Source organism: Myotis yumanensis, unplaced genomic scaffold (genome assembly GCF_028538775.1).
Source record: "Myotis yumanensis isolate MYYU_CA2020_CCGP unplaced genomic scaffold, mMyoYum1.0.hap1 SCAF_5, whole genome shotgun sequence".
Classification (NCBI taxonomy): domain Eukaryota; kingdom Metazoa; phylum Chordata; class Mammalia; order Chiroptera; family Vespertilionidae; genus Myotis; species Myotis yumanensis.
The window spans coordinates 78,070,757-78,095,075 of record NW_027223756.1 but is presented as its reverse complement, the minus strand read 5'-3'; the positions used below and the strand labels follow the sequence as shown (position 1 = coordinate 78,095,075).

Here is a 24,319-nt window from a genome sequence, read left to right as displayed (position 1 = left end):
TAACGCTCTGTCTTGGGGGATCGGGGTGGGCTGTGGGGCCTAACAGGTCTGGGGAAGATGTTTGGTATGTAGACCTGGGGTTCGTGGCTGGGTCTCAGGGTAGGGATTAGAGATGGAGCCAGAGCTTGGAGCCATCCTCGTGGAAGTAGTTAGGAGAACATGGAGGCAGGAGGAGGAAAGGATGCCTGGAAAAGTTTTACAATGAGGACTTCACAGACCCCCGCCCCCACCCACACCCCAACCATTGTGGAATCTTGAAACTCCCTTTTTCTTAGTATTTCCAGGAGTGTGGCCAGTGATAGCTGCCGTTAGCTACATCAGCTGTTTCTTCTCACCCCTCTGCCTGTTCATTTATTGAGCATTTACTGTGTGCCAGCTCTGCAGGGACCAAGACAGGCTTTGTCCCCACACAGCCTGGTACTAGGGGGAGACAAGTAATGACTAGAACAATCCAGGAAGAAACATGATCATGCCAAAAACAAAACAAACTCTGTTAGGACCTAGAAAGAGAGAGAATAGGATGCAGTGTTTGAAAATAGCAGGTAAATGCCTCTTAAATGGGTGGCCAGCAGGGGTGGAGGTGACATTTGAGCTGAGACTTGAATGATGAGAAACAAGGGAACAGTGTTCCCGGTAGAGGGACTAGTCAGTTCCAAGGCCTGAGGCAGGACTGTGCCTGGTGAGTTGGAGGAACAGTGAGGAGGCCAATGTGGCTGGAGGAAAAGTGAGGTGGCCAGTGAGTGAGGGTGAGGGTGAAGAGAGTTGGAATCAGGGAGGGGAAGACAGAGAGGAGGTTTGTGCAGGGCTTTGTGGGAAGAAGGAGGAATTTGGATTTTACTTTGATGGCAATAGGGAGCCATGGAATACTCCCTTCAACACACAGACACTTTCAGGATGTCTCTTTCCCTCCCCTCCCATGGCTTTCCATTTTCATCCTTCAGGTCTCTTCTCCAATGTTAACCTCCTCAAAGAGGCCTCCCCCAGATACCCCAGATAAGTAGGTTCTCTCTTGTCTACTTTTTTTTTTTTTTTGCAGAATTTTATGATTTTATTAACACAATGTGTACACAACCTGTCTATTCATTTTCTTTGCTGCACAGCCTGGCATTGGGATCGGTGACTCTGAGGGCCAGCTGGGCTGCTCTTTCCACAGTGGCTTTGCGGTTCTTTGAGGAGACGTTGTGAGCATCTCAGCACAGTAAGATCTGTTGCACATCAGCAGCACTTCAAGCTCCTGAACTTCCAGAAACTTCCGGAAGCCACTGGGCCGCATGTGCTTTGTTTTCTTGTTGCTCCCATAACCAATGCTGGGCATCGAGACCTGGCCCTTGAATCTTCTACGCACCCTATTGTCAATGCCTCTGGGTTTCCGCCAGTTCCGCTTAATTTTGACATATCGGTGTGACTGGTGCCGGGTGAACTTCTTGGTCCTCTTTTTGACAATCTTGGGTTTCACTGAGGGGTCTGAGGGCAGCCATGGTGCCGAGTAGGAGATGGCTGCCACCTCCATAGGCAGCACCGAGGAAGAGAGGGGTCTCTTGTCTGCTTCTATCACTGCTCCCTAAACTTTCTTTGTGCACATAAATAATTCCCTAATTATCAAGTCGTGATCTTGTCAGACAAGGCCACAGTCTGTTCTCCTTCACTCACCCTTGTATTCCTGGTGCCTGAAGGATGTCTGGCGTATAGTAGATGCTCAATAAATTTGTTGGCTGGAAAGTGATATTTTTAAGTTTGATAAACACTTTTGTATGCTTTCACTCACCTACGGACATGGGTGCAGACATTAACGCAGGGCAAGAGTTTTCCCTCTGTTTAGTTCCCTTCTTTTTTAAAAAAAAAATTTTTATTGATTTCAGAGAGGAAGGGAGAGGGAGAGCGAGATAGAAACATCCATAATGAGAGAGAACCATTGATTGGCTGCCTCCTGCACATCCCCTACTGGGGACCAAGCCCGAAACCTAGGCATGTGCTGTGACGGGGAATCGAACCATGACCCCCTGGTTCATAGGTCCAAGCTCAATCACTGAGCCACGCAGGCTGGGCTGTTTTGTTCCCTTCTGAGCCTCACTGCCTAGAGCGGTGTCTGGTCCACAGTAGGCACTCGCTCAATACATATTTGTTGATGGACTTAGTGAATGACCCTGAGGTTTCTTATATGCAAGATGGAATAAAAATAGCCCACTTCCCAGGTGAGTGTGAGGAATGCTCACTGGATGTCTGAGGTCTGCGGTGGCGGGTGGAGCCCCTGTCCTCAGAGAACTGGCCTGATGGCAGAGATTCCACTTCCATTCTCACTGGGACCTCTGCTTTCTAGGAGCCCATCGTCCGAGAGGGGAGACAGCCCGGGCCGCTGGCGGTGGCCGTCAGAACACCAGCTCCCGTCTCTGGGAACGGACTGCGTGCCAGGCCAGGCCGAGGACTGTTCATGTGCCATCTCATTTAAAAACGGCCCCGACTCTGCCATTTTCAGAGAAGCCTGAAGCCCAGAGTCGGGGTGAGCGTGGGTCTGCCCAGCACCCCCTCCCCTCCTCTGGGCCTTTGCCTGTGCTATCACCCCTTTTCCCGGGGGATGCGTCCCTGCAGCCCTGGCAGGCTGCCTCCTCCCGGTCCTCCAGCCGCAGCTCGCGTCCCCAGAAAGACCATCCGGGCCGAGCACCGCTCCCTCCCGCCCAGCGGCTCCACGGCGGCCACCAGGTAGGTATGTGCTTCCTTGTTTTTCTCGCTTGTGCTTTCCCCCGGGGGAGGGGGGCCGCTGTTTGCGGGGCTGGACGCGGGTCTCAGAGTCCCGCCCGGCACCGGCCGCAGGGAGGGGGTGGGCTCGAGGTGGGGAGGGCGCGGGGTGGGGGCCGGCGGGCCGGGTGGGCGGGCCCGGGGGACGGCGGCGCCACCTTAAGGCGGCTCTGCCCGCGGCTCCCGGCCGAGCCCCGCCGGAGGGAGGCGGCTCCGTTCGCGGCCCGCCGCCCGCGCCTCCGACACCGGCCGCGGCTCGCCGACCTTCCCCGCCCGCCGCCCGCCGCCCGCGCCCCGCGCCCCCGCCCGAGGGAGGGCCTCGCGCGCGCCTCCGTCCCCGCTACCCCTCGCGCCAGCTCGGGGGGCGCGGGGACTCCGGGGTCCCCTGCCCCGCGCTGCCCCAGCCCCGCTTCTCTCTCCAGGAAGCCCCCCGCCCCCCCTCCACCCCCCTCCCCATCACATTGTCACACTCCGGCGCGAGGTGGGCTCCCCGCATCGGCAGGATGTACCCCCAGGGAAGGCACCCGGTGAGTGGGGTCCCGGGCTGCGGGGGTGGGGGTCCCGGGCGCCCGGGAACTCATCCCCGGTGTCCCCCCCAGACCCCGCTTCAGTCCGGCCAGCCCTTCAAGTTCTCGATCTTGGAGATCTGCGACCGCATCAAAGAGGAATTCCAGTTCCTCCAGGCGCAGTACCACAGGTGAGGGGGGGGCCCCGCGGGGACCCGGAGTTCACCCGCCCGCTCACCTGGGAGCGGGGGGAAGGGGCGGGGCCAAGGGGCCAAGGGGCGGGGCCAGGCCTTCCACCGGGAAGCGCAGGGGAGGTGGAGGGGGACCCTCGGTGTTGGGGCATTTGGGCCTGGGAAGGGCTGGGACGGGGTGCGGGGACGGGGTGGTATCAGGAAGTGGGGAGGGCTGCGTGAAACCCATCACTTTGAAACCGGCCCAGATGGGGTGCGCGGGGAGGTCTCCCTTGGGGGAGGCGGGGAGAGTGGGGCCCCCATGCCCTGTCTCCTCCCCAGCCTCAAGCTGGAATGTGAGAAGCTGGCCAGTGAGAAGACTGAAATGCAGCGACATTATGTCATGGTGAGGGGTTGGCATTCCAGGTGGGGGGAGTGGGGAGCAGGGCTGGGGGTGTGAACCCGGACTCCCTGTGCCGTTCTGGGGTCCATCCCTGCCCTTCTCGGGGTCTCGTTTTCCCTACCTGTAAAGTGGGCTGGTTGGGATTGCAGGCTGTTCCTCCAGGGACCCTCACAAGGGTAAGACAAGGGTGTCCCCTGTTCTCATGGGCATCTCCCAGGGGTCAGCGTCTTTGGGCACCACCACCTGCCCCACCCCCCTGGAGGGAGTGGAGGGGGCCCTGCTTCCCTCTAGGGCAGCGGTTCTCAACCTGTGGGTCACCAACCTGTGGGTCGAGACCCCTTTCACAGGGGTCGCCTAAGACCATCAGAAAACACATATATAATGACATATTGTTTTTTGTGATTAACCCCTATGCTTTAATTATGTTCAATTTGTAACAATGAAATTGGGGGTCACCACAACATGAGGAACTGTATTAAAGGGTCGCGGCATTAGGAAGGTTGAGAACCCCTGCTCTAGGGGGTCCCATGGGTCTGGATGATCTGTGTCCTGCTGTGATCCCCCAGCCTGGGGGCTCCTGGAAGACCCAGAGACACCCAGCACACCGTGGACATTCCACTGGCTTTTCCTTTGCAGTACTATGAGATGTCCTACGGGCTCAACGTTGAAATGCATAAGCAGGTAACTGTGTTGGGCATAAAGGTGTTCAGCAGGAAGAGTGGGGTCAGGAAGCTGTGGGAGGGATAGCTCTAGGGAGGGATAGCTCCAGGGCAGTCTGGGACAAGGCAGATTCAGGGAACAGGGGTCTTAACCTGAAATCTCTGGGACCAGGGGGCCAGGTTTTAGCCTCAGGATAGAAAAATGATTCTGAACTTCTGGAAACTTTGTCCAGCCTCTGGAGACGTTACCCAGCAGAGATGGGAGTGGTGAGCGGAGCCAGGCATCCCAGTCGGGGAGGGCTCATAGCTGAGGTCAGCAGCAAGCCCAGGAGGCTGTGGATGTGACTTCTGTCTTGGGAGGGGGCCAGATGGGCAGTCTCGGAGGTCCCTTTCAGCCTGGAGAATCTGAGGTTTGGAGATGGATCCTGAGGGTCTGAGAGAGAGAAAGGGGGAGAGAGAGGTGGGGGGGGCGGGGGGAGAGGCATTGATTTGTTGTTCCACTTATTTATGCATTCATTGGTTGCTTCCTGTATGTGCCCTGCCCGGGAATTGAACCCAGAATCGAACCCACAAGTTTGACATATCTAACCAACTGAGTTACTTGGTCTGGGCTTCGTTTGCCGTTTCGAAGGGTCTGAGATGGACTGTAGTGCTCTGAGGTTCTGAGACTGGCCTACACTTCTAAGAGTGATCTCAAGGTTCTGAGTTAGAACCAAAGGTTCTGAAATTGACTTCAGTTGTCCAAGATTAACCCCAAGATCCTGAGCCTGAACTGAGAGTTCTTTGATGGCTTCTAATAGGATGGAGATTCTGAGGTGGATGGAATCTTAGATTCTGTCCATCAGAATATTAGAGTTACTGGGTCTTCTGAGTAGGTGGGCTAGGAATGTAGGGTGCTGGGGGTGTCTGCCCTGGCATGCTTTCTCAGGTATGTGTGGACTCTGCTGGTTCTGGGGTGGGTGGGAGAGAAAGTGTCTTTCTGGAGCATGATGTGGCCCCAGAGGTGTATGAAATAGACCCCCTTATGGGGTGGCAGGCACAGGGTAGGACTCAGGCCTGGGAACACTCCCACCCCTGACACACAGCACATGGCATCCCTGTAACCTAGGCAGACGGAAAGCACAGGCTGACTGCACACGCCCTTGGATATGCCATAGCCACCCCTTCCCCATCCACAAGGAGTCCCCTCTGTTCAGTCTTAATGAGGCACCCCCAGCCCAGACCTGGTCCCAGATGAATCCTACAAGTAAAGCCCCCCCTGTTTTCTGTCTGCTCTGTATTTCCAACACGAAGTGTGGGTTTCCCCCACACCGACCGATTCTCCAACTTCAACACCAGCGGGATGTCCTGCAGTTCAGCTCCATCCTGACACTCTCTGCCCAGAGTTAGTGCAGACCCCACAGGCTCAGGGCTCGGTCCCCTCTTCAGACACCAATTGCAAGTCTGGGCCACCATTACCAATTGGCTATAAATTGTTGGGGGGGGGGGTGGTTCCCACTACTCCTTCCATGGGTTCAATAATTTGCTAAAATGGCTCACAGAACTAGGAAAGCTCTTACTTACTATTAGGTGTTCATTATAAAGGTTATAACTCAGGAACAGCTGGATGGACAGATGCAGAGGGTAAGGTATGGGGAAAGGGCTAGAAGCTTCCAGGCCCTCCCCAGGGCACCACCCTCCCAGCACCTCTGTGTGCTCACTCACCCGAAAGCTCTCTATACCCTGTATTATAGAGTTTGTTTTTTTCTTTTTAAAAACTTCAAAGCTTTTCCTAGCCACTGTGGCTCAGTTGGTTGGAGCATCATCCAGTACACCAAAAGATGGTGGGTTCAATTCCCGGTCAGGGCACTTATGGGAGGCAACTGATCGATGTTTCTCTCTCTCTCTTTCTCTCTCTCTCTCTCTCTCTCTCTCTCTCTCTTTCTCCCCCTCTTTATCAAATAAAAAATTTTAAAAAAGCATATCCTTGGGTGAGGAAGAAAAAAACATCAGAGTTTTTAACCTGCACGTGTTCCAGGGATCCCTGGGTCCCCAACTCAGCCCAACGAGCAATTAGAGACTGGAGGTGCTGGGTCCTCAGGCAGAACACTAAGCTGGGCCCAGGGGTGGGACCCACTCTGCCCAAGGCCAAGAAAGGACAGCAGCTGCCTGTCCCTGGAGGAGGAGCCCACCGTCAGTGGGGGCTGAGGGCCAGCAACCCTGAGTGATGGCTCAGAGCCATGGAGGGACAGGGAGGGGCTGCCCCTGAGGGTAGCGGGAAGAGGCAGGCCAGAGAACTGCGCTTGGGCAGACGGCAGCTCCCACCTTGTCCTGCAGAGCGAGGTCCGGAGGGGTCAGCCATACTGCCAAGCGCCTGCGGGGTACATGGCAGAGGCCAGGAGACGGGAGCAGGGTGAAGCCAACCGGACCCAGAGCGGCGGGCACGGGGAGGAAGGGGGGTCCTGGGTCTGGTAGTATCACAGCAGGAGCAGGGCAGCAGGCTGCCCATTTCCAGCCTGCTGAGGCCTGGCTCTGACCCTGGGGGGCAGAGGGGGCTTGGGGGCCAGCCCATGTGGACCGTGGAGGTTGAGAACACAGTTGGGAGGGAGGTGAAGGCTGCCCAGGGTCTGGGTGTCGTCTCCCAGCAGTTGCCCTTGGTGAATGAGTTGTGCCTATTGCTCCCAGCTGGGAAACTGGGTCCTTTTCCGGGAGCCAGTGGTGCCATGGGGCCAGGCCCTGGCCATCTGCTTAAAACCACTGAGGCGTTTCAGCAGTAGTACTAGGGGCTCCTGGGGGGAGGGGTGGCCCAGGAGCCGCAGAGTTGCTGGGAGGCCCGTGCCAGGCTCTGGCTGTGCGGCCTGACCTGTGTCTCCGGCTGGAGGTCTTGGCTCCTGGGGCCTCCTCTCTGATTGCTGTTGGTGGCCGCCATTGCTTCGCTGTGCTGTGCCGGTGTTGGCGTCCCTGACGCCTGGGTTGGGGTCAGCGCCCTCTGAGGTGTGTGTTGAGACCCAGGCAAGAGCCCACAGCAGAAGGCAGGCAGGCACCCCGACCACTCATCTCATCACCCACCCCTTCAGCCAGGGCAGTGCCCGGCTTGGCCAGCTCCAAAGCAGACCCTTGGGCACCTCTGGGCCGGAGGCGCCTGAAAGTACCCACTCCCCTGCTGCCTAGAGGCCTCATTCCACAGGCAGGATTGATCAGAGCATTGGCCAGTGGTGACTGGCTCAATCCTAGGCTTTCTCCCCACCCTGGAGGTCAGGGGGTGGGGCTAAAAGTTGCAACCCTTTAATAAACTCAGGTGCGGTTGAAAGGGGCTTATTACAGATAACCAAAGATACCCGCTTCCCTCAGAAATCCCAAGGGTTTAGGAGCTCTATGCCAGGAACTAGGCACAGAGAGCAAATGCCTACTTGTTCTATCCCATCACAATGCCCTGCCCTGAGGGTGGTGCCAGGATCTCTACCGGGCTGCAGCCCCAGAGAGGGACATGGGGTCAGCCAGGGCTCAAACCTGGGCCTCCCAGTGGAGGCTCCCCCTCCAAGCCCCTCCCAATTGCTTCCTGCCAGGCCGAGATTGTGAAGCGCCTCAGTGGCATCTGTGCTCAGATTGTCCCGTTCCTGACGCAGGAGGTGAGTGGGCCTGTGGCGGCGGGAGGAAGCTGGGAGACGACGGAGGGGGTGGGCAGGGTTGGATGCCGATGCGATGCCGATGCCGCAGGCAGTGTTTCTGCAGTGGCTTAGGGGTCAGGGCACGGGCTGGGGCATGGGCTTCAGGGATGGAAGGTGGGCTGGCTGAGGGGGAGGGAGGAGTGGGGCTCCAGCCCTGCACCAGGGTCCGAGTTCCGGCTGCGTGCTGTGGCCTTGGGCAAGTTGCTTGTCCTCTCTGTGCCTCTGTGGTGAAGTTGAGAAGGGTGTTGAGGATGATGCTGGGTGCTTAGTGAGCTCCCAATAAAAGTTAGCCCTTACATTACACGCAGTAAAAGAAGCCAGACGCAGAAGGACACATACCGTGGGATTCCACTCAGAGGAGGCCCCTAGGGGAGTCAAACTCATAGAGACAGAGAGGAAAACAATGGAAGTTGCACCGGCCACACTTCAAGTGTTCAGTGGCTACACGTGGCCAATGGTTTCTGTATCCAGCAGCACACATAGAGAACATTTAATCACCGCACCACAGACAGTTCTACTGCACTGCACGCTGAACACTGCACAGCCCCCGGCCACATCATGGATAAGGCTGCACACACCATGCTGAGTGAAGGAAGTCAGACACAAAAGAGAACACAGAGATTGAGACATGCAATGGTTCCACGTGGACCAATTCAGGCAGATTTGGGAAGGCAGCCGTAGGTGGGAACGTTATACAGAAAACAAGAGAGTTCTTGTGGGAAGGGGAGGGGAGGGAACAGAGGCCGGACAAGAGGGCGGGGTGCGTGGGGCCTCCTAGGGGCTGCCAGGGTGTATTTTCCGACCTGGGTGGTTGGTCTGTCGGTGCTGACGTCTACAGTGGTTCTTTACTGGAGGTGATCGGGCCCCAGGGACACGGGGCAATGTCGGGGACACCGGTGGCTGGCCCTGGAGGGGCTCCTGGCATTGAGGGGGCAGGGTCAGGGATGCTGCTCAGTACTCCACAGTGTCCGGGGCGGCCCCCAGAGAATGGTCCGGCCCCCACGTCAGCAGTGCCGAGGGGAGACCCCACTTTATAAGCTCCGATTTATAATTATTAGTATTAATTGCATTTATATGCTTTGTTTCTTTTTCTCTATTTCATGATATTTTTTTTAAAAAAGAAGAGACAGATAGAGGAGAAAAAGCAAATGCCATGGGTGAGGGTGGGAGAGGAGAGCGGGCCACAGAGGGAATTGCCTGGGCAGGTGGGGTTTCCAAGCGGTCAGGGGGTTCTGAGCACCCCTTTTCCATGTCCCCCCACCTCCCAGCATCAACAGCAGGTGCTACAGGCCATGGAGCGTGCCAAGCAGGTGACTGTGGGGGAGCTGAACAGCCTCATTGGGGTGAGTCATCCTGGCCCCTGCCCTGTCCTGGGGAGACCCTACCCCAGGTCCCTGCACCAGTAGGTGCTAAAGTTGGGGGTGCTGTGTGGGCAGCTGGTCTTGGTGGACCTTGTCCCCACTCCGCAACCTCTTGGGCCAGGGGTATTACTGGGCACCCGAACACCCCACCTGCCCCTGGCCCACCCCTCCTCCTCTCTAGCAGCAGCAGCTCCAGCCACTGTCCCACCACATCCCCCCTGTGCCCCTCACTCCTCGCCCATCTGGGCTGGTGGGTGGCAGTGCCACGGGGCTGCTGGCCCTGTCCGGAGCACTGGCTGCCCAGGCTCAGCTGGCCGCGGCTACGAAGGAGGACCGGGCAGGTGTGGAGGCCGAGGGGTCCAGAGGTAAGTGGAGGGGGCAGGGTAGCATTGGCCAGGGGTGGGTTGTGGTGGTTGGGGGGAGGACTGGCAGACCACCCTGCCCAGAGCATCAAACTCACATAAGTGTGAGGGGGCTGCAGGGCCCCTTTCCTTCCAACTGACTGTGTGTCCTTGGGCAAGTTACTAAGCCTCTCTGGGCATTTATCTGACTGGTATGTGGAAGGGATAACCCACTCTGCAGTGGTGTTGGCAGGAGAAGGGAGAGTCTGAGCTGGGAAGAGGGATTTATACACTGCAGAGGGCTGTGCCATGTCTGGTACCATGGGAGATGAACCCCTCCTTCTTTTTCCTTCTCTCTCTCTCCTTGGCCCCCAACCCGCCAGTGGAGAGAGCTCCGAGCAGGGTAAGTGGAGGGTTATCCGGGGACGTGCCCTCTTATATAACATTTGCTTTGTATTCGTGGGGGGATGCAGGATGGGGGCCCGGGACCCTGATCTTCTTCCTGCCTGGCTCCTCTCTCTGCAGAGTGCATCCCCCTCGCCCCCTGAGAGCGTGGTGGAAGAAGAGCGACCAGGCGGCCTGGGCGGCAACGGGAAGCAGCAAGCTGAGGAAAAAGATCTGTCGGGACCTTATGTGAGTGGGGGCGAGAGGAAGACTGGGGTGGGCATGCGTGGCCTTGACCTGCCCCAAGCCCCACCCCTTGGAGCCTTCCAGAGCCCAGTTCTGCCCATGACTCTCACTCCAGAGCCTTCCATAGCTCCCCATTGCTCACTGGACACTGGCCAATCAGAAGAGACCCTGTGGAGTCAGGCTTAATCCTTTAGTCGCTTAAGTCCCTGTAGCCTCTGAACCATGCACTATTTTCCCACCTCCTGGCTTCTGCTCTAGCTGTTCCCTACCCCCAGAACCTCTTCCCCTCTGCCTCTCAGGCACAAAAATCACTGTACTCTTCTGCAGGGAGCTGCCCCTGACCCCCTCCTGGAGGGCTAGGACCTCCTCTCTCATTGTCAGAGCAATTGCTGCTCCTGTAGTTTCAAGCTCTAGTGCCCCAGGGGTCATGTTGAAAGTGAGGCTTGGGACAGCGGCCAGATGGGGGGCATTTGTCCCACCTAGAGGGGCAGCTGTGACTTGGTCCTGGCTGACTACTGAGCCCAGTGTCGGCCACTCTTTCTCAGAGAAGCTTTTAATCTTTTTTTAAAAGAAGCCTTTAATCTTTTTTTTTTTTTAATCCTCACCGGAGGATATTTTTCCATTGATTTTTAGAGAAAGTTGAAGAGAGAGGGAAAGACAGAGAGAAATATTGATGTGAGAGAAGCATATCGATTGGTTGCCTCCTGCACCAGGTTGAGTCCCAACCAGGGTCTGGGCCAGGGAGGAGCCTGCAACCGAGGTATGTGCCCTTGACAGGAATAGAACCTGGGACCCTTTGGTCCGCAGGACAAAGCTCTATCCACTGGGTCAAACCGGCTAGGGCCTAGTTTTGTGTTAAAGAAGAAAACTGGACATTAGGAGGTCAAAGAAAACCCACCCGCTGGGCTGTGGCCTTCAGGCTGCAACCTTTGGTCTTCCCTTGGGTTCTAGCCAAACCAGAGGGCAGCCCAACATGTGTTTTCCGGGGGCCATGGGGAGCCCTATGAGGATATAGAGCAGATGTGGGAACAGGTTTGTTTGTTTTTTTAAATTGACTTTTTACAGAGAGGAAGGGAGAGGGATAGAGAGTTAGAAACATCGATGAGAGAGAAACATCGATCAGCTGCCTCCTGCACACTCCCTACTGGGGATGTGCCTGCAACCAAGGTACATGCCCTTGACCAGAATCGAACCTGGGACCCTTGAGTCCGCAGGCCGACACTCTATCCACTGAGCCAAACCAGTTAGGGCGGGAACAGGTTTTAAGAACATCTCTCTGGGGCTAGCTTGGAAGGCTACTTGGAAGAGGCAAGGTTGCAGGCCAGGAGACCGAGGAGGGGACGAGGTCTGTGCTGGGGCCATGGGGATGGGGCACAGATGGATGAGTGAGAAGGAAGTATGGATATTCCTGGTTTCTGGCTCTCCTCCCATTGCACAGAGGAGGAAACTGAGGTCAAGGAGGATTGGGAGTCACTCAGGAGTCATTCTGTTGCACGGAAATAAACGGCAACACCACAGGTCTTGGGCATTCAGCACTATTTCCCTCATCCTTCTCTAGGAGAGACCCACTCCCTTCACCCCCTTACCTCAAACCCTCCCTTGCACTGAGCAAATGCATCTTTGCCTCTGAACCAAGCCAATGGGCTGCTATAGCTCAGAATTCCTATCCAAGCCAGGGCCTGCTGGATGCATGCTCCCCTTCCCGAGTGACGGAAGGGGGTGTGGAGGCAGGGGCCTGGCAGGGTGAGCTCTCTCTCCATGTCCCCCCAGGAGAGCGACGAGGACAAGAGTGACTATAACCTGGTGGTGGATGAGGTGAGTTGAGGTTCTGACTCTTCGACTCCAGGACTCAGAGGCAGGGAACTAGGTCTGGACACAGAGCAAGTGGTGGGTTTTGGAATTGGGGTGGGGGAGGGGGGCAGAGGGCATGGAATTACTGGTCCCCTCTCTGTGGGATGGCTGGGGCCAAGGGAAGTAGGGGTTATCGGTCACTTCAGGTGGACATCTTCTCCATAGCACAGTGGGGAAACTGAGGCCCAGGGCACACTGAAGATGGACTGCAGAAGTGGCTTCGAGCACTGGCTCACTGTGTGACTTTGGAGGGGTGTTCCCCCTTTCCTGGCTGCTTCTTTCCCCATCTGTCCAGTGGGGAAAACAAAACCAAGCCTTTATAAGTCCTGGCTGTTTGTGCTTCTAGAGTAGGTCCCAACATTAAACCCTTTTACAGATGAGTAAACTGAGGCACAAGGAGGTTTCACAATCCTCCCAAGGTGGGTTGCAGGTGCCCTGTCTAGAGGTTGGGGTTGGGCTCAGGAGGGGTAAAGAGAGAGGCTCTCTTTCTCACCCACTCAACATCACCTCAAACTTAGGACCAACCCTCTGAGCCCCCCAGCCCAACTACCACCCCATGTGGAAAGGCGCCCATCTGCGTCCCTGCCCGTCGGGACCTTGTGGAAAGCCCAGCCTCCTTGGCCTCCAGCCTCAGCTCACCGCTCCCCAGAACCAAGGAGCTCGTTCTGGTAAGAAGTAGGGGAAGCCTTGAAACTCACTTTGTTCACCCTGAGGGCCTGGAAACAGATACTACCCATTTGACACGAGGAGAGGAAAAATTGGCCAGACTGGTGTGTCCAGCATTCCCCTCCAGATTATTTGGCCACCTTCCTAAAGCCCCCTCTACCCTATTTAGGTACTTTTTTTTTCAAGTGGACTCATTCTGTTGCACCTAAATAAATGTTAAAAGGCAACATTGTAAGTAAACTTTGTAAATACATATTAAGAGGCAACTCACCATCTTATGGGAGAGTCAGGTATCGCTTGCAATAAATAGGAAATGCTCTGAAAATAAACAGTGAGACTGTAGAATGGACCAGCCACAAGGCAGACTTCAGCCCTGCGAGTGGTAAGGCCTTTGAGAGGCAATGAAGTCACACCAGCCCCAACCTCAAATGCTGTCCCCACCAGGAACCAGAATCCACATCAGAACAACTTTCTCCTTGCCTCTCCCAGGTTTAATGCCAGTATAGGACTGCCTAAGATTACATACACCTCTGGGGGGAATTTTCAAAAACATTTTTATTGACTGATGAGAGAGAGAGAGAGAAATAGCAATTTGTTGTTCCACTTACTTAGGCATTCACTGGTTGATTTGTGTTTGTGCCCTGGCCAGGGATCGAACCTGCCACCTTGGTGTCTCAGGAAGCTGCTCTCACCAACTGAGCTACCCCACCAGGCACCCCCAAGGAATTCTTAATTCAGCTCTATTTGTCCCTCTCCCTCCCCCAGGTCTCCCCTAGACCCTTGCCCTGAACTTACTTGGGAGATTGCTTCAGTTTCTAGGCTTACCCTCCCAGCAGGTTGCTATGGCAACCATCAAGGTTAGGGCTCACTTTGCTTCTCAAGAGACCAGAGAGGGGGAGGAGCAGCTCTGTTCTAATGGAGAGGCCCCGTCACCATGCTGTCCCCGTCCACCCCCTCTCGTGGGTGTGTGCGTGTGACAATACATGTCATTGTGTGATGGGAAGATAAGATGTAACGGACACAAGACAAAGCTGTGAATCAGTCTCTTAAGAGGTGAGGTTGGTCATGGCAGGCAGGAGAGACGCCCGCGTGCTCCCCTGTGGAGGTCCGGCCTCCCCTCTTCTCCAGCGTTCCTGTGAAAGGAACAGCTGTGAGGAGGATCCCCTCCCCATGGGGAGAAGGAAAGCCCACAGTACCAGGTGCTATTCCTTCACTGGGAGAATGCTGTGTGGTCTCCAGTGTCTCGGGCCGCTCCCGGAGTTTCCCATTCCTTGTCCCCGACAGCCTCCAACTTTGACTCTCCCCCTTCTTCCTCTGGGTGTCACCTTGCTTGAGAGCCCACCTTGCACCATTCTGTCTACATCGTGTTCCTGACTGTGTATCCACGCTGCATACCTTATCATATGCATGCATGGTTCTCACCATGCATGTGCGTGTTGGTTCCCATTGCCATGCATGTGCGTGCGTGTGCCCAGGTACCCACCTGGCATTCCAATGTGTGCAGACACTCACGTGTCCCCTAGGGGATCAGCTGTGGGGCCCCCTCTCCTGGTGAGTACTTGTCTAAAAGTGTCTGCAACTGCAGAGCTGCACTGCCGTGTGTGGTCACTTCCCATGAGCCCTGGCCTACCAGGTTCACCTGTTCCTTTTTCTCATCCATCTCTGACCAAATCCTTGGCCTGCAAGGTGCCAGGTGCCTGGCGATGTTCTGTCCTGCCTTTTCTCTCCAGAATGACCTTCCTGCCAGCACCCCTGCCTCCAAGTCCTGCGACTCCTCCCCGCCCCAGGATGCGTCCACACCCGGGCCCAGCTCGGCCAGTCACCTCCGCCAGCTCGCTGCCAAGCCAACGCCTTCCACGGACAGCATTGGTGAGCGCCCACTGGTGCCTGCCAGAGCGGGTCTCCTCGCTGGGAGGGAGGTTCTAGAAAGTGGTAGGGGGTGAGGGAGGCAGGAGATTGGATGCCAGCCCCAGCATGGCCTCGGTCCTTTTCGTGACTCTGAGTTGGATGCTGCCTCGCTCTGGGCCTTGGTTTTCTCATTGTCTTCGTTTGAAAGGTGGGCAAACTGAGGCCCAGACGTACTCAGGGGCTTCAGCCTGGTGCACTGGAAAGACAAGCTTTAGAGTCAGAAAGGCTTGGGTTTGAGGCCGGCCTTGGACACTTGCCAGCTGGGTAACCTTGGGGAACGGACCCAAGCTCTCTGAGCCTCAGATCCCCGTTAGTAAAATGGGGATGACGGTGCTCTTCTTCTGGGCCTGTGCTTGTTTCGGGGTCTCAGAAAGAAAACAGCCCTGCAACTTGCCCACAAGGAGCTCCCAGATGGTGGCAAGGAGACCCAGACCCCAAAACTCCCGGCCCTGTGTGATACACCTGGGGTAGAAGGAGAGACCCAAAGTCGGAGGCTAGGGTGGACTGGAGAGGCGCAGGGATGTTCCTGAAATGTTGTTAAACATGACGTCTAGGTTTTGAGGGATGAGTAGAAGTTCAGAAACTGAAGAAGGAAAGGGAAAGGCATGTCAGCCAGAGGGAACCGCATTTGTAAATGCCTGGAGGTACGACAGGGTGTGGTGAATGCTGGAACAGAGCACAGGAGCCCTGAACGGCAGGTCACAGTGCTGGCGCCCTGACCCCAGGCGAGTGGGGGGCAGGATCTGGGTCCAGGGTGTCTGAAGACCTGTCTTTGTCTCTTCTCACTCAGCCCTGAGGAGCCCTCTGGCCCTGCCCAGTCCCTTCACCGCGTCCTTCAGCCTGGGCTCCCACAGTGCGCTTAATGGGGACCTCTCTGTGCCCGGCTCCTACGTCAGCCTCCACCTGTCCCCCCAAGTCAGTAGCTCTATGGTATATGGACGCTCCCCCATGGTGAGTCCCCAGTGGGGGAGATGTCAGCAGGGACCAAAAGCTGGAGGCTGGGAGGGAAAACAGGAGTTGGGGAAAGGAAGGGAGCCCTGACCTGACAAGTACATGTAGAAAGCTAATCTGAGGGTCTCAGTAGTTCCACAAGCTTAATACAAATCAGCACACGTGACTGGAAAAGCAGCTGTGATTGTGCTGCAGTAAAGAGGGATGGAGAGCCCCAGCCATGAAAGGGGAGGGTCCCGTTCAACCTCCTGGCAGATGCTGTCAGTTGTTAGCCTTGATTTTTAAAAAAAAAATTTTTTTATTGATTTTAGAGAGGAAGGGGGAAGGAGAGAGAGAGAGAAACATCGATGAGAGAGAAACATCATCAGGAGGCAGCACCCCCCACAGGGGCTCGGCCCCACAACCTGGGTATGTTCCCCAACCGGAAATTGAACCAGCGGCCTCTTGGTTCCTGGCTCGATGCTCAACCGCTGAGTTCCGCCAGCTGGGCTGAGCCTGGATATTTAAGGGCCAGTGACAATTCTGGCAGCTTGCAGAGGACGGACTAGCCTGGGGAGTGAACTGGAAGTGAGTTTCCAGGAGGAGGAGTTGAAGAAATGAGACGTGAGCCTCCTGAGCTGCAGTGGAGGGAGCAGACAGGGTCTGCATGGCCCCAGAGGCAGTACTGGGACAGATGACTGCTGGAGTGAGCCCTCCCCAAGGGGATCAAGGTGCCTCCAGAGGCAACAGAATGCCTTTCACTGTAGATACCCAGGCCAGAGGCCGGGTGGGCACTTGCAAGAGATGCCATAGGAAAGGAATCAGTGCCTAGCCGGTGTGGCTCAGTGGTTGAGTTTTGACCAATGAATCAGGAGATCAGGGTTCGATTCCCAGTCTGGGCACATGCCTGGATTGCAGGCTTGATCTCCTGTGTGGGGTGTGCAGGAGGCAGCCAATCAATGATTCTTTCTCATTGATGTTTCTATCTCTCTCCTCCCTTCCTCTCTGAAATCAATAAAAAACATATTAAAAAAGAAAAGGAGTCAGCAAATGTTTTCTGTAAGGGGCCAGATAGTAAATATTTTTGGCTTTGCAGACCAGTTGGTCTCTGTCACAACTATCCAACTCTGCCTTTATATAGCTCAGAAGCCACCGTAGACAAAATATAAATGAACGAATGTGGCTGTCTGCCCATAAAACTTTCATTTACAAAAACAAGCAGGGGGCTGTCGTTTGCAGACTCCTGTTCTGAGCACTAGATGGAAGATTCTTTAGGTTCCTTACAATTCTGGGGCTCTAGGATTCCCTGGACAGAGATCTTGGGGTTCCCTCATGTGAAAGCCTCCGCTCTGCCATCTGTAGTATGGGAGAAGAGAGGGCCTCTATGCTTTCTTGGGGAGGGGCTAAGAAACACATTGGGGTCCTCTGATACACAGGGGCTATAGTAGGGAGGGTCTGGGAGAGGGCATATGCGAGTTTGAGTCACCTACCCTGTGACACCCCCTTTGGCATTTTGACAGATGGCTTTTGAATCTCATCCACATCTCCGGGGGTCATCCATCTCTTCCTCCCTGCCCAGCATCTCTGGGGGAAAGCCGTGAGTACAGGGGGCGCTCCCTCCAAGGGCATTTCATGGTGGGGTGGGGTGTCTTGATGCCCCTGCAGAAAGTCTCTTCTGTAAGATAATGGGAGCTCCCTTCTCCCTTCTTTCTTCTCTCTGGAGAGAGGTAGGTAACCAGGAAAGTGTAGACCAGTGGTTCTCAACAGGGGTACATTTTGCTCCCCTGTTTCAGAACATTCGATGCTATCTGGTGATGTGTTTGGTTATCACAGCCAAATGCTCCCAGCCTCTGGTGGGCGGGGTGGGGATGCTGCTCGATACCCACAGCGCCCATGACGGCCCCCACAGAGAAGGACCTGGCACCACGTATCCATAGACCTTCCTGTCATGGGAACGTTCTATACCTGCTGCTGTCCACTCTGATCGCCATCAGCTTCCTGTGGCTTTTGAGCGCTTGAAATGTGGTCAGTGCGTCCAGGGAACTGAAATTTTAAGTTTACTTGCATTTAACTTGCCACATGTGGCTGGTGGCCACTGCTGGACAGCATTCTCTGGAACTCAAGACCTCTTCGTGGACAAGCATTTACTAAGTGTTTGTTGACCATGCACCAGGCCACCATCTGGAGCCCTTTCTCCCTTTTGTACCACACCGACCTTCTCACATCCCCTTTGGTCCATGGTTCCCTTGCCTAAATGAGGCGGGGGCGGGGCAGCAGGCAAGCAGAGGCACCGTGCTGCCTTCCGGGGAGAGGGTAGGGAGGCCTCCCCATGCCCTCTGGGGCGCGCATCATGCCCATCTTCTGTCCAGGGCCTACTCCTTCCACGTGTCTGCGGACGGGCAGATGCAACCAGTGCCCTTCCCATCCGATGCGCTAGTGGGTGCAGGCATCCCACGGCACGCGCGGCAGCTGCACACACTGGCGCACGGCGAGGTGGTCTGCGCGGTCACCATCAGCGGCTCCACGCAGCACGTGTACACGGGAGGCAAGGGCTGCGTGAAGGTGTGGGATGTGGGCCAGCCTGGCGCCAAGACACCAGTGGCCCAGCTGGACTGCCTGGTGAGGCGGGGCGGGGCTTGCGGCCAAAGGCCAACAGTATGGGGTTTATATACCAAGGAAGTGGGGGGCTCTTACAGGCCAAGCAGGGGCAGGGATTATCAGTCAATGGGGTGGAGTTTATAGGCAAATCAGGGGCGGGGCTTCTAGGCCAATGAGGTGGAGCTTATAGGCCAATAGGTAGAACTTAGGCCTATCAGGGGCGGAGCTTGAAGTCCAATGGGGCGGGGCTTAAGGACATCAGCGTTCATAACTGCTATGAATTCTGTGGGGTTGGAGCTTCTCTAGCCCAATGGGTGGGGCTTACAAGCCAACCTGGGGCAGGACTTTCAAGCTAACCAGAGGTGGGGTGCAGCTTCTTCAGCTGGGCTCTTGGAGGCCAGGGGGCAGGGGGGGTCAACCCCACGCCCTTGTTTCTCTCTCCTCCAGAACCGGGACAATTACATTCGTTCCTGTAAGCTACTGCCGGATGGCCGGAGCCTTATCGTGGGCGGTGAGGCCAGTACTTTGTCCATTTGGGACCTGGCAGCGCCCACCCCACGCATCAAGGCCGAGCTGACCTCCTCAGCCCCCGCCTGCTACGCCCTGGCGGTCAGCCCCGACGCCAAGGTCTGCTTTTCCTGCTGCAGCGATGGCAACATCGTGGTGTGGGACCTGCAGAACCAGACCATGGTCAGGTGGGTGGGGGCTGCCGTGAGACCTTGGGCCAGCCCCCGCCTCCTTTCCTTTCGCGCTGTGGGGGCAGAGGAGTGGCCTTGGAGCAGCACCAGCTCCAGGATGGATGCCCGGGCCCTTCTCCCTCCAGGCAGTTCCAGGGCCACACAGACGGTGCCAGCTGTATTGACATTTCTGACTATGGCACTCGGCTCTGGACGGGCGGCCTGGACAACACCGTGCGTTGCTGGGACCTGCGGGAGGGCCGCCAGCTGCAGCAGCATGACTTCAGCTCCCAGGTGCCGAAGGGGCCCAATGGGAGGGGTAGACGCTCCAGGAATCTGGCCTCTTTTCCTCTCCCCGAGGCACCCACTTCCAGATTCGGAGCAGAACGAAATGCCTGCTGCCCGTGTCCATCTTTCTTGTCCTTCAGATACAGGCTTCCCCCTTAATTTTATTTTTTTATCTTAATATATTTTTATTGACTTCAGAGAGGAAGGGAAAGGGAGAGAGAGATAGAAACATTAATGACAAGAGAGAATCATCAATCGGCTGCCTCCTGCACACCCCCCATTGGGGATCGAGCCAGCAATCCGGGCATGTGCCGCTGACTGGAATTGAACCCCGGGACCCTTCAGTCCCAGGCCGACACTCTATCCACTGAGCCAAACCAGCAAGGGCAAGGCTTTCCCCTTTATTCTCCAAGACAGACACAGAGAACCACAAAGGAGCTGATTTATACTACACTGCAGGGCTGCTCAGACCTTCAGATCATTTTCCCAGATGCTCTGGCCAAGCCATTCCCCCATTCCTTTGTCTCTCCCTGTATGACTGGTTCCTCCACCCAGCCTTCAACCTCTGACCTTATTGAGAGCTTCTGACCTCCCCCACCTCAGGACTCTTGGGGGAGAGGTAGAGGTTGACATAGGAGCAGGGCACAGAGAGGTCGCTGTTGAGGGCCCTGTGGGAATCCAGGCTGAACGATGTGGTGAAGGAGCTGGACAGAATCAGGGGGCTTCTCAGGGCTGAGCAAAGAGTCCATTAAAGACAGGCCTTCAGATACCCTGGCCCCAGAGCCTGTCTCCCACCGCTCAGGACACAGTCCTTTAAGGCTTCCATTCTCTCGTCTCAAACACACCATGCCCTGGGACACCTCTAGTCCTCCTTACTTATTGCTCCCTCTGACTGACATGCCTTCCCCTTCCTCTCTCCAACTGGTAAACTCCTACTCATCCTTCAAACCCCATCAAATTTGCCCCCCTCTTTGAAGCCCCCAACTCTTTATGTTCCCCAACCTTTTCTGTTCTACCTTCTTTTTAGCTTGAGTGTTTTCTTGGCAGGGAAATGAGGGGTGCAGGTGGTTAGTTGTCCATCCTCTATCTCCAAAACTTAGATGAGTTACATACACATCAGGGGATTCCATGGTGAGTGTCTCCTATTCCACGTGGGCACCTGTCTCTATGCAGGAACATTCTATCTGGCCAGAAGAGAACATGTGAAAACTTCCAGTCTTCTCTCTATATATTTATGGTTCTTTCCAAACATGTCTTACTTGTAAGACTTTGTGAGATTTAGGATGGAGCAGGGCCTTATTCCTCTCTGTGCCTCGTGTGGGGCGGGGCACAGAATGATGAGGCCACCAAGTCCTTTCAAATCAAAATAAAAGGAGGTGTTGGCAGTAGGGAAAGTTCCAAGCTGCGAGTCGGAAGGCCTGGCCCTTCACAGACTTGCTGGACTTGCTTCGTGACTTTGAGCCAGACTTGGCCTCAGCTTCCCTTCTACCATCTGCTCAAGGGGAGCGACTGTCCTCGCCTGGCTTCACCCACCACCCCTCCCACCCTCCCTCCCAGAGCTGTTGTGCGTTCAAAGCAGATAATGGATGTGAGGCCCCGGGGTTCCGTGTAATGCTGATTAATATTAATGATTTGACATGCAGTTGCCTGCTGCTGCTAGGCCCTGGGCCAGCTGCACTCCATGCAGGGGCCTCAGTGGGAGAGCGTTGGACTTTCCCCTCCCCCACCCCTTCTTCTGGGCACCTCCCACTGTCCCCAGGGGTTTTGACCCTACCTCTTCCCTCTTCCCTCCCAGATTTTTTCCTTGGGCCACTGCCCCAACCAAGACTGGCTGGCCGTGGGCATGGAGAGCAGCAATGTTGAGATCTTGCACGTCCGCAAGCCAGAGAAATACCAGCTGCACCTTCATGAGAGCTGTGTGCTGTCCCTGAAATTTGCCTCCTGCGGTGTGTCTGCCTGGGGCTTGGGGGGGACTCCAGGGCATTGGGACAGGGTTGCCAAAACACAAAATAACACCTTCCCACACACACAAAAACAGTTAAATTTGAATCTTAAACAACAAATAATGTGTTACAATAAGTATGTCCCAAATAATGCACGGGACATACTCATATTAAAAAGCAGTTAATGCATCCCAAATATTGCATGGGATTTACTTACGCTAACAATTTTTTTTTTTAGTATAAGTATGTCCTAAATATTGCATGGGACACACATATACTAAAAAAAAGAAAAAGAAAAAAAATGAAATCATTGGAACACCTCTGCACTACAGATAATTTGTGGTTCATCACGATTCAGATGTCCCTGGGCTGGGGGCATCCCTTCTTGAAAATCAGATGGAGGCCTGGGGCCTTGGGGCCTTGACTTTACCATCTGGAAAATGGAAGGATCAAGCCTCAGTTCCCTAAGGGGGCTTGTGTCCCCCTAAAGGGAGAGGCCAGGCCCACCGCTGCCAGCAGTCCACAGCCCCAGGCTTCTTCAGTCCCTCCCTCCTCTAACCGCCCCCCCCCTTCCCCCAGGGCGGTGGTTCGTGAGCACCGGGAAGGACAACCTGCTCAATGCTTGGAGGACGCCATATGGTGCCAGCATTTTCCAGGTACGCGGGGTCAGTCTGGAGCCCAGCCCCTGGCCGGACGCCATGTGCCCAGGGCCCCGGGGTGGCTGCACTGGCGGTGAAATAGAAGCGCTCTCCTGGGCGCTCCGTCTCACCCGCAGACGGCTGCTAACACTGGGTCCGCAGACTGCAGCCCACGGGCTACATTGCTGCCCAGCCTGTTTCCCTTTTCATTGTGGTAAAATATGACAAAGTGTGCCATCTTAACTATTTTTAAGTGCACACTCCAGTGGCATTAAGTATATTCACAGTTGTGCCACCATCACCACCGTCCACCTCCAGAACTTTCTCATCTTCCCAAACTGACATTCTATGCCATTAAACACGAACACCTTCTTCCACTCCCCCATTCTCCCTCCCCTCCCCCATTCTCCCTCCCCTCCCCCATTCTCCCTCCCCTCCCCCCACCCCCCCCCTCCCCCCCAGCCACCATCTATACCTGCCGTCTCTATGACTGACTCCTTTAGGGACCGACCTCCTGTGAGTGAGGTCATATAGTATTTAACCTTTTGTCTCTGGCTTATTTCACTGAGCATAATGTCCTCAAGGTTTATCTACTTTGTAGCAGGCGTCTAATTTCCTTCCTTTTTAAGGCTGAGTAATATTCCATTGTGTGAATGGACACTTGGTTATGCCTACCTTTTGGCGACTGTGAATCATGCTGCTGTGAACATTCATGTACATGTTTTGGTGCAGACACATTTTCATTTCTCCTGGGCATATACCTAGGAGTGGAATTTGTTGATAATTTAATCTTCGATGGAACTGCAAGACTTTTCCAAATTTTCCATTCCTATCAGCAGCATAGGAGCGTTCAAAATTCTCCCCATTCTCAGCAAGGCTTGCTATTATGTCTTTTTTTGTTTGTTTTAAACCCTCACCTGAGAACATACTGAGAGAGAGAGAGAGAGAGAGAGAGAGAGAGAGAAAGAGAGAGAGATGGATTGGGTTACCTTCCATACGCTCCCTGACTGAGGATCAAACCCGAAACCCAGGTATGTGCTCTGACCAGGAATCGACCCAGCAACCTTTTGGCGCCCTGGACAGTGTTCAGCCACTGAGCCGCTCTGGTTAAGGCTGCTGTGTCTTTTGTGTTATAGTCATCCTGGTGGGCGGGAGGAGCTTTTTACATTTTTAAAGGGTTTTTAAAAAAAACAAGTGAGGTTGATTTATTTAGTCTCTGGATTTAATGGCTAATGACTTATTTGGACTTTAGGCCAAGCCTGAAGATTTACTGTTGTGCCCTGAGCAGAGAGTTTGCTGCGCCCTGCAGGAGGTCATCGTGCCCTAAGCTTGGCTCTCTGCTGTGCTGGGTGTCTGCCCGGTGCGCACTCCCTGAGCTTCCCAGGAAAGGGCAGTGTTCCAGTCCCACCTCCCTTGGTGTCCAAATAACAGGTCCTGCGACATCACTTGTGCAGAAAGGCCCTTTCTCTGGCACCTGTGTCGCCTCCCTGTTCCTGGCTCCCACTCTGGGTTCTCCTGTCTTGAGTCCTGTCTTGGCCCCACCTTGACTACAGGCTCATGCTTGGAGGCTGGCAGCGGGCCCAGTCACCTTGCCTCTTCCCTGCGAACATGTGCAGGTCGCTGGGAGCTTGAGCAGCTTGAGCCAGTGTCAGCCATGCCTCACCTCTGCCTTCTCTCCTCCCTCCTACAGTCCAAGGAATCCTCCTCCGTGCTGAGCTGCGACATCTCTGGGAATAACAAGTACATCGTGACGGGCTCAGGGGACAAGAAAGCCACGGTGTATGAGGTGGTCTACTGACAGAACCCCTTCCTGCACTTGTGGGGAGAGGGTGTGCAGGAGAGACCCCAGCACCCCCCTCTCTAGTTGTTCCTGTGGGCGCCGGATCTCATCTGCTCTCTGGCCAGCCCCTCACATCTTCCCCTGCTGGACGTGGGGCCAGATGGGCAGAGGGACTTTGGGGAAATAAATGTATTTGTCACAATTTCCTTCTGTCCTGGGCTGGGGAATTGGGCACTGTTGCTTTAATTGGGCAGCTGTTATTGAAGGAAGGTCACTTTCTAGCTGTGTGGGTGTCTTTCTTTCCCCTAATCTGGATGAGATCATTCATTATGTGTGAAATACTGTGTTGTATTGGGCAGCCGTGCCATGTAACAAACAGCCCCCAGGTCTCAGTGGTTGAACACAATAGATATTTCTCGGGCAAGTCCATGTGGCATTTGGTGCTCAACTCCAGGTACACTCAGGGCTCCAGGCTGGTGGAGGTTTCACCACCTCGATATGTAACTTCAGGGTCCAACATACCAGGACAATGAGTCATACATGGCTTTTAAACCCCTGGCCCAAGAGTTTCACGTGATCACTTTTAGTCC

General features: G+C 55.2%; 1 protein-coding gene and 2 pseudogenes across 2 annotated transcripts; 1 reads left to right on the top strand and 2 right to left on the bottom strand.

Moving 5' to 3' along the window:
* Positions 1–1,076: 1,076 nt before the first annotated feature.
* LOC139010816 (large ribosomal subunit protein eL32-like) lies at positions 1,077–1,493 on the bottom strand (annotated as a pseudogene).
* Positions 1,494–3,037: 1,544 nt separating this feature from the next.
* On the top strand, positions 3,038–23,931 carry TLE2 (TLE family member 2, transcriptional corepressor). Of its 2 annotated transcripts, none has more exons than XM_070415758.1 (20): positions 3,038–3,260; positions 3,333–3,430; positions 3,752–3,815; positions 4,449–4,493; positions 8,017–8,079; positions 9,387–9,461; positions 9,664–9,844; positions 10,204–10,223; positions 10,346–10,453; positions 12,221–12,265; positions 12,820–12,969; positions 14,698–14,836; positions 15,666–15,826; positions 17,326–17,402; positions 18,175–18,424; positions 18,851–19,098; positions 19,227–19,374; positions 21,164–21,314; positions 21,891–21,967; positions 23,640–23,931. In XM_070415758.1, exons 1-20 carry the CDS (start codon positions 3,237–3,239, stop codon positions 23,745–23,747), a joined length of 2,232 nt encoding a protein of 743 aa, XP_070271859.1. In that variant the 5' UTR covers positions 3,038–3,236; the 3' UTR covers positions 23,748–23,931. The 2 variants fall into 2 exon arrangements, with proteins under 2 accessions (XP_070271859.1, XP_070271858.1); XM_070415757.1 differs by having other exon boundaries at positions 9,661–9,844.
* Positions 6,805–7,630, bottom strand: LOC139010064 (transmembrane and ubiquitin-like domain-containing protein 1 pseudogene; annotated as a pseudogene).
* Positions 23,932–24,319: the final 388 nt, after the last annotated feature.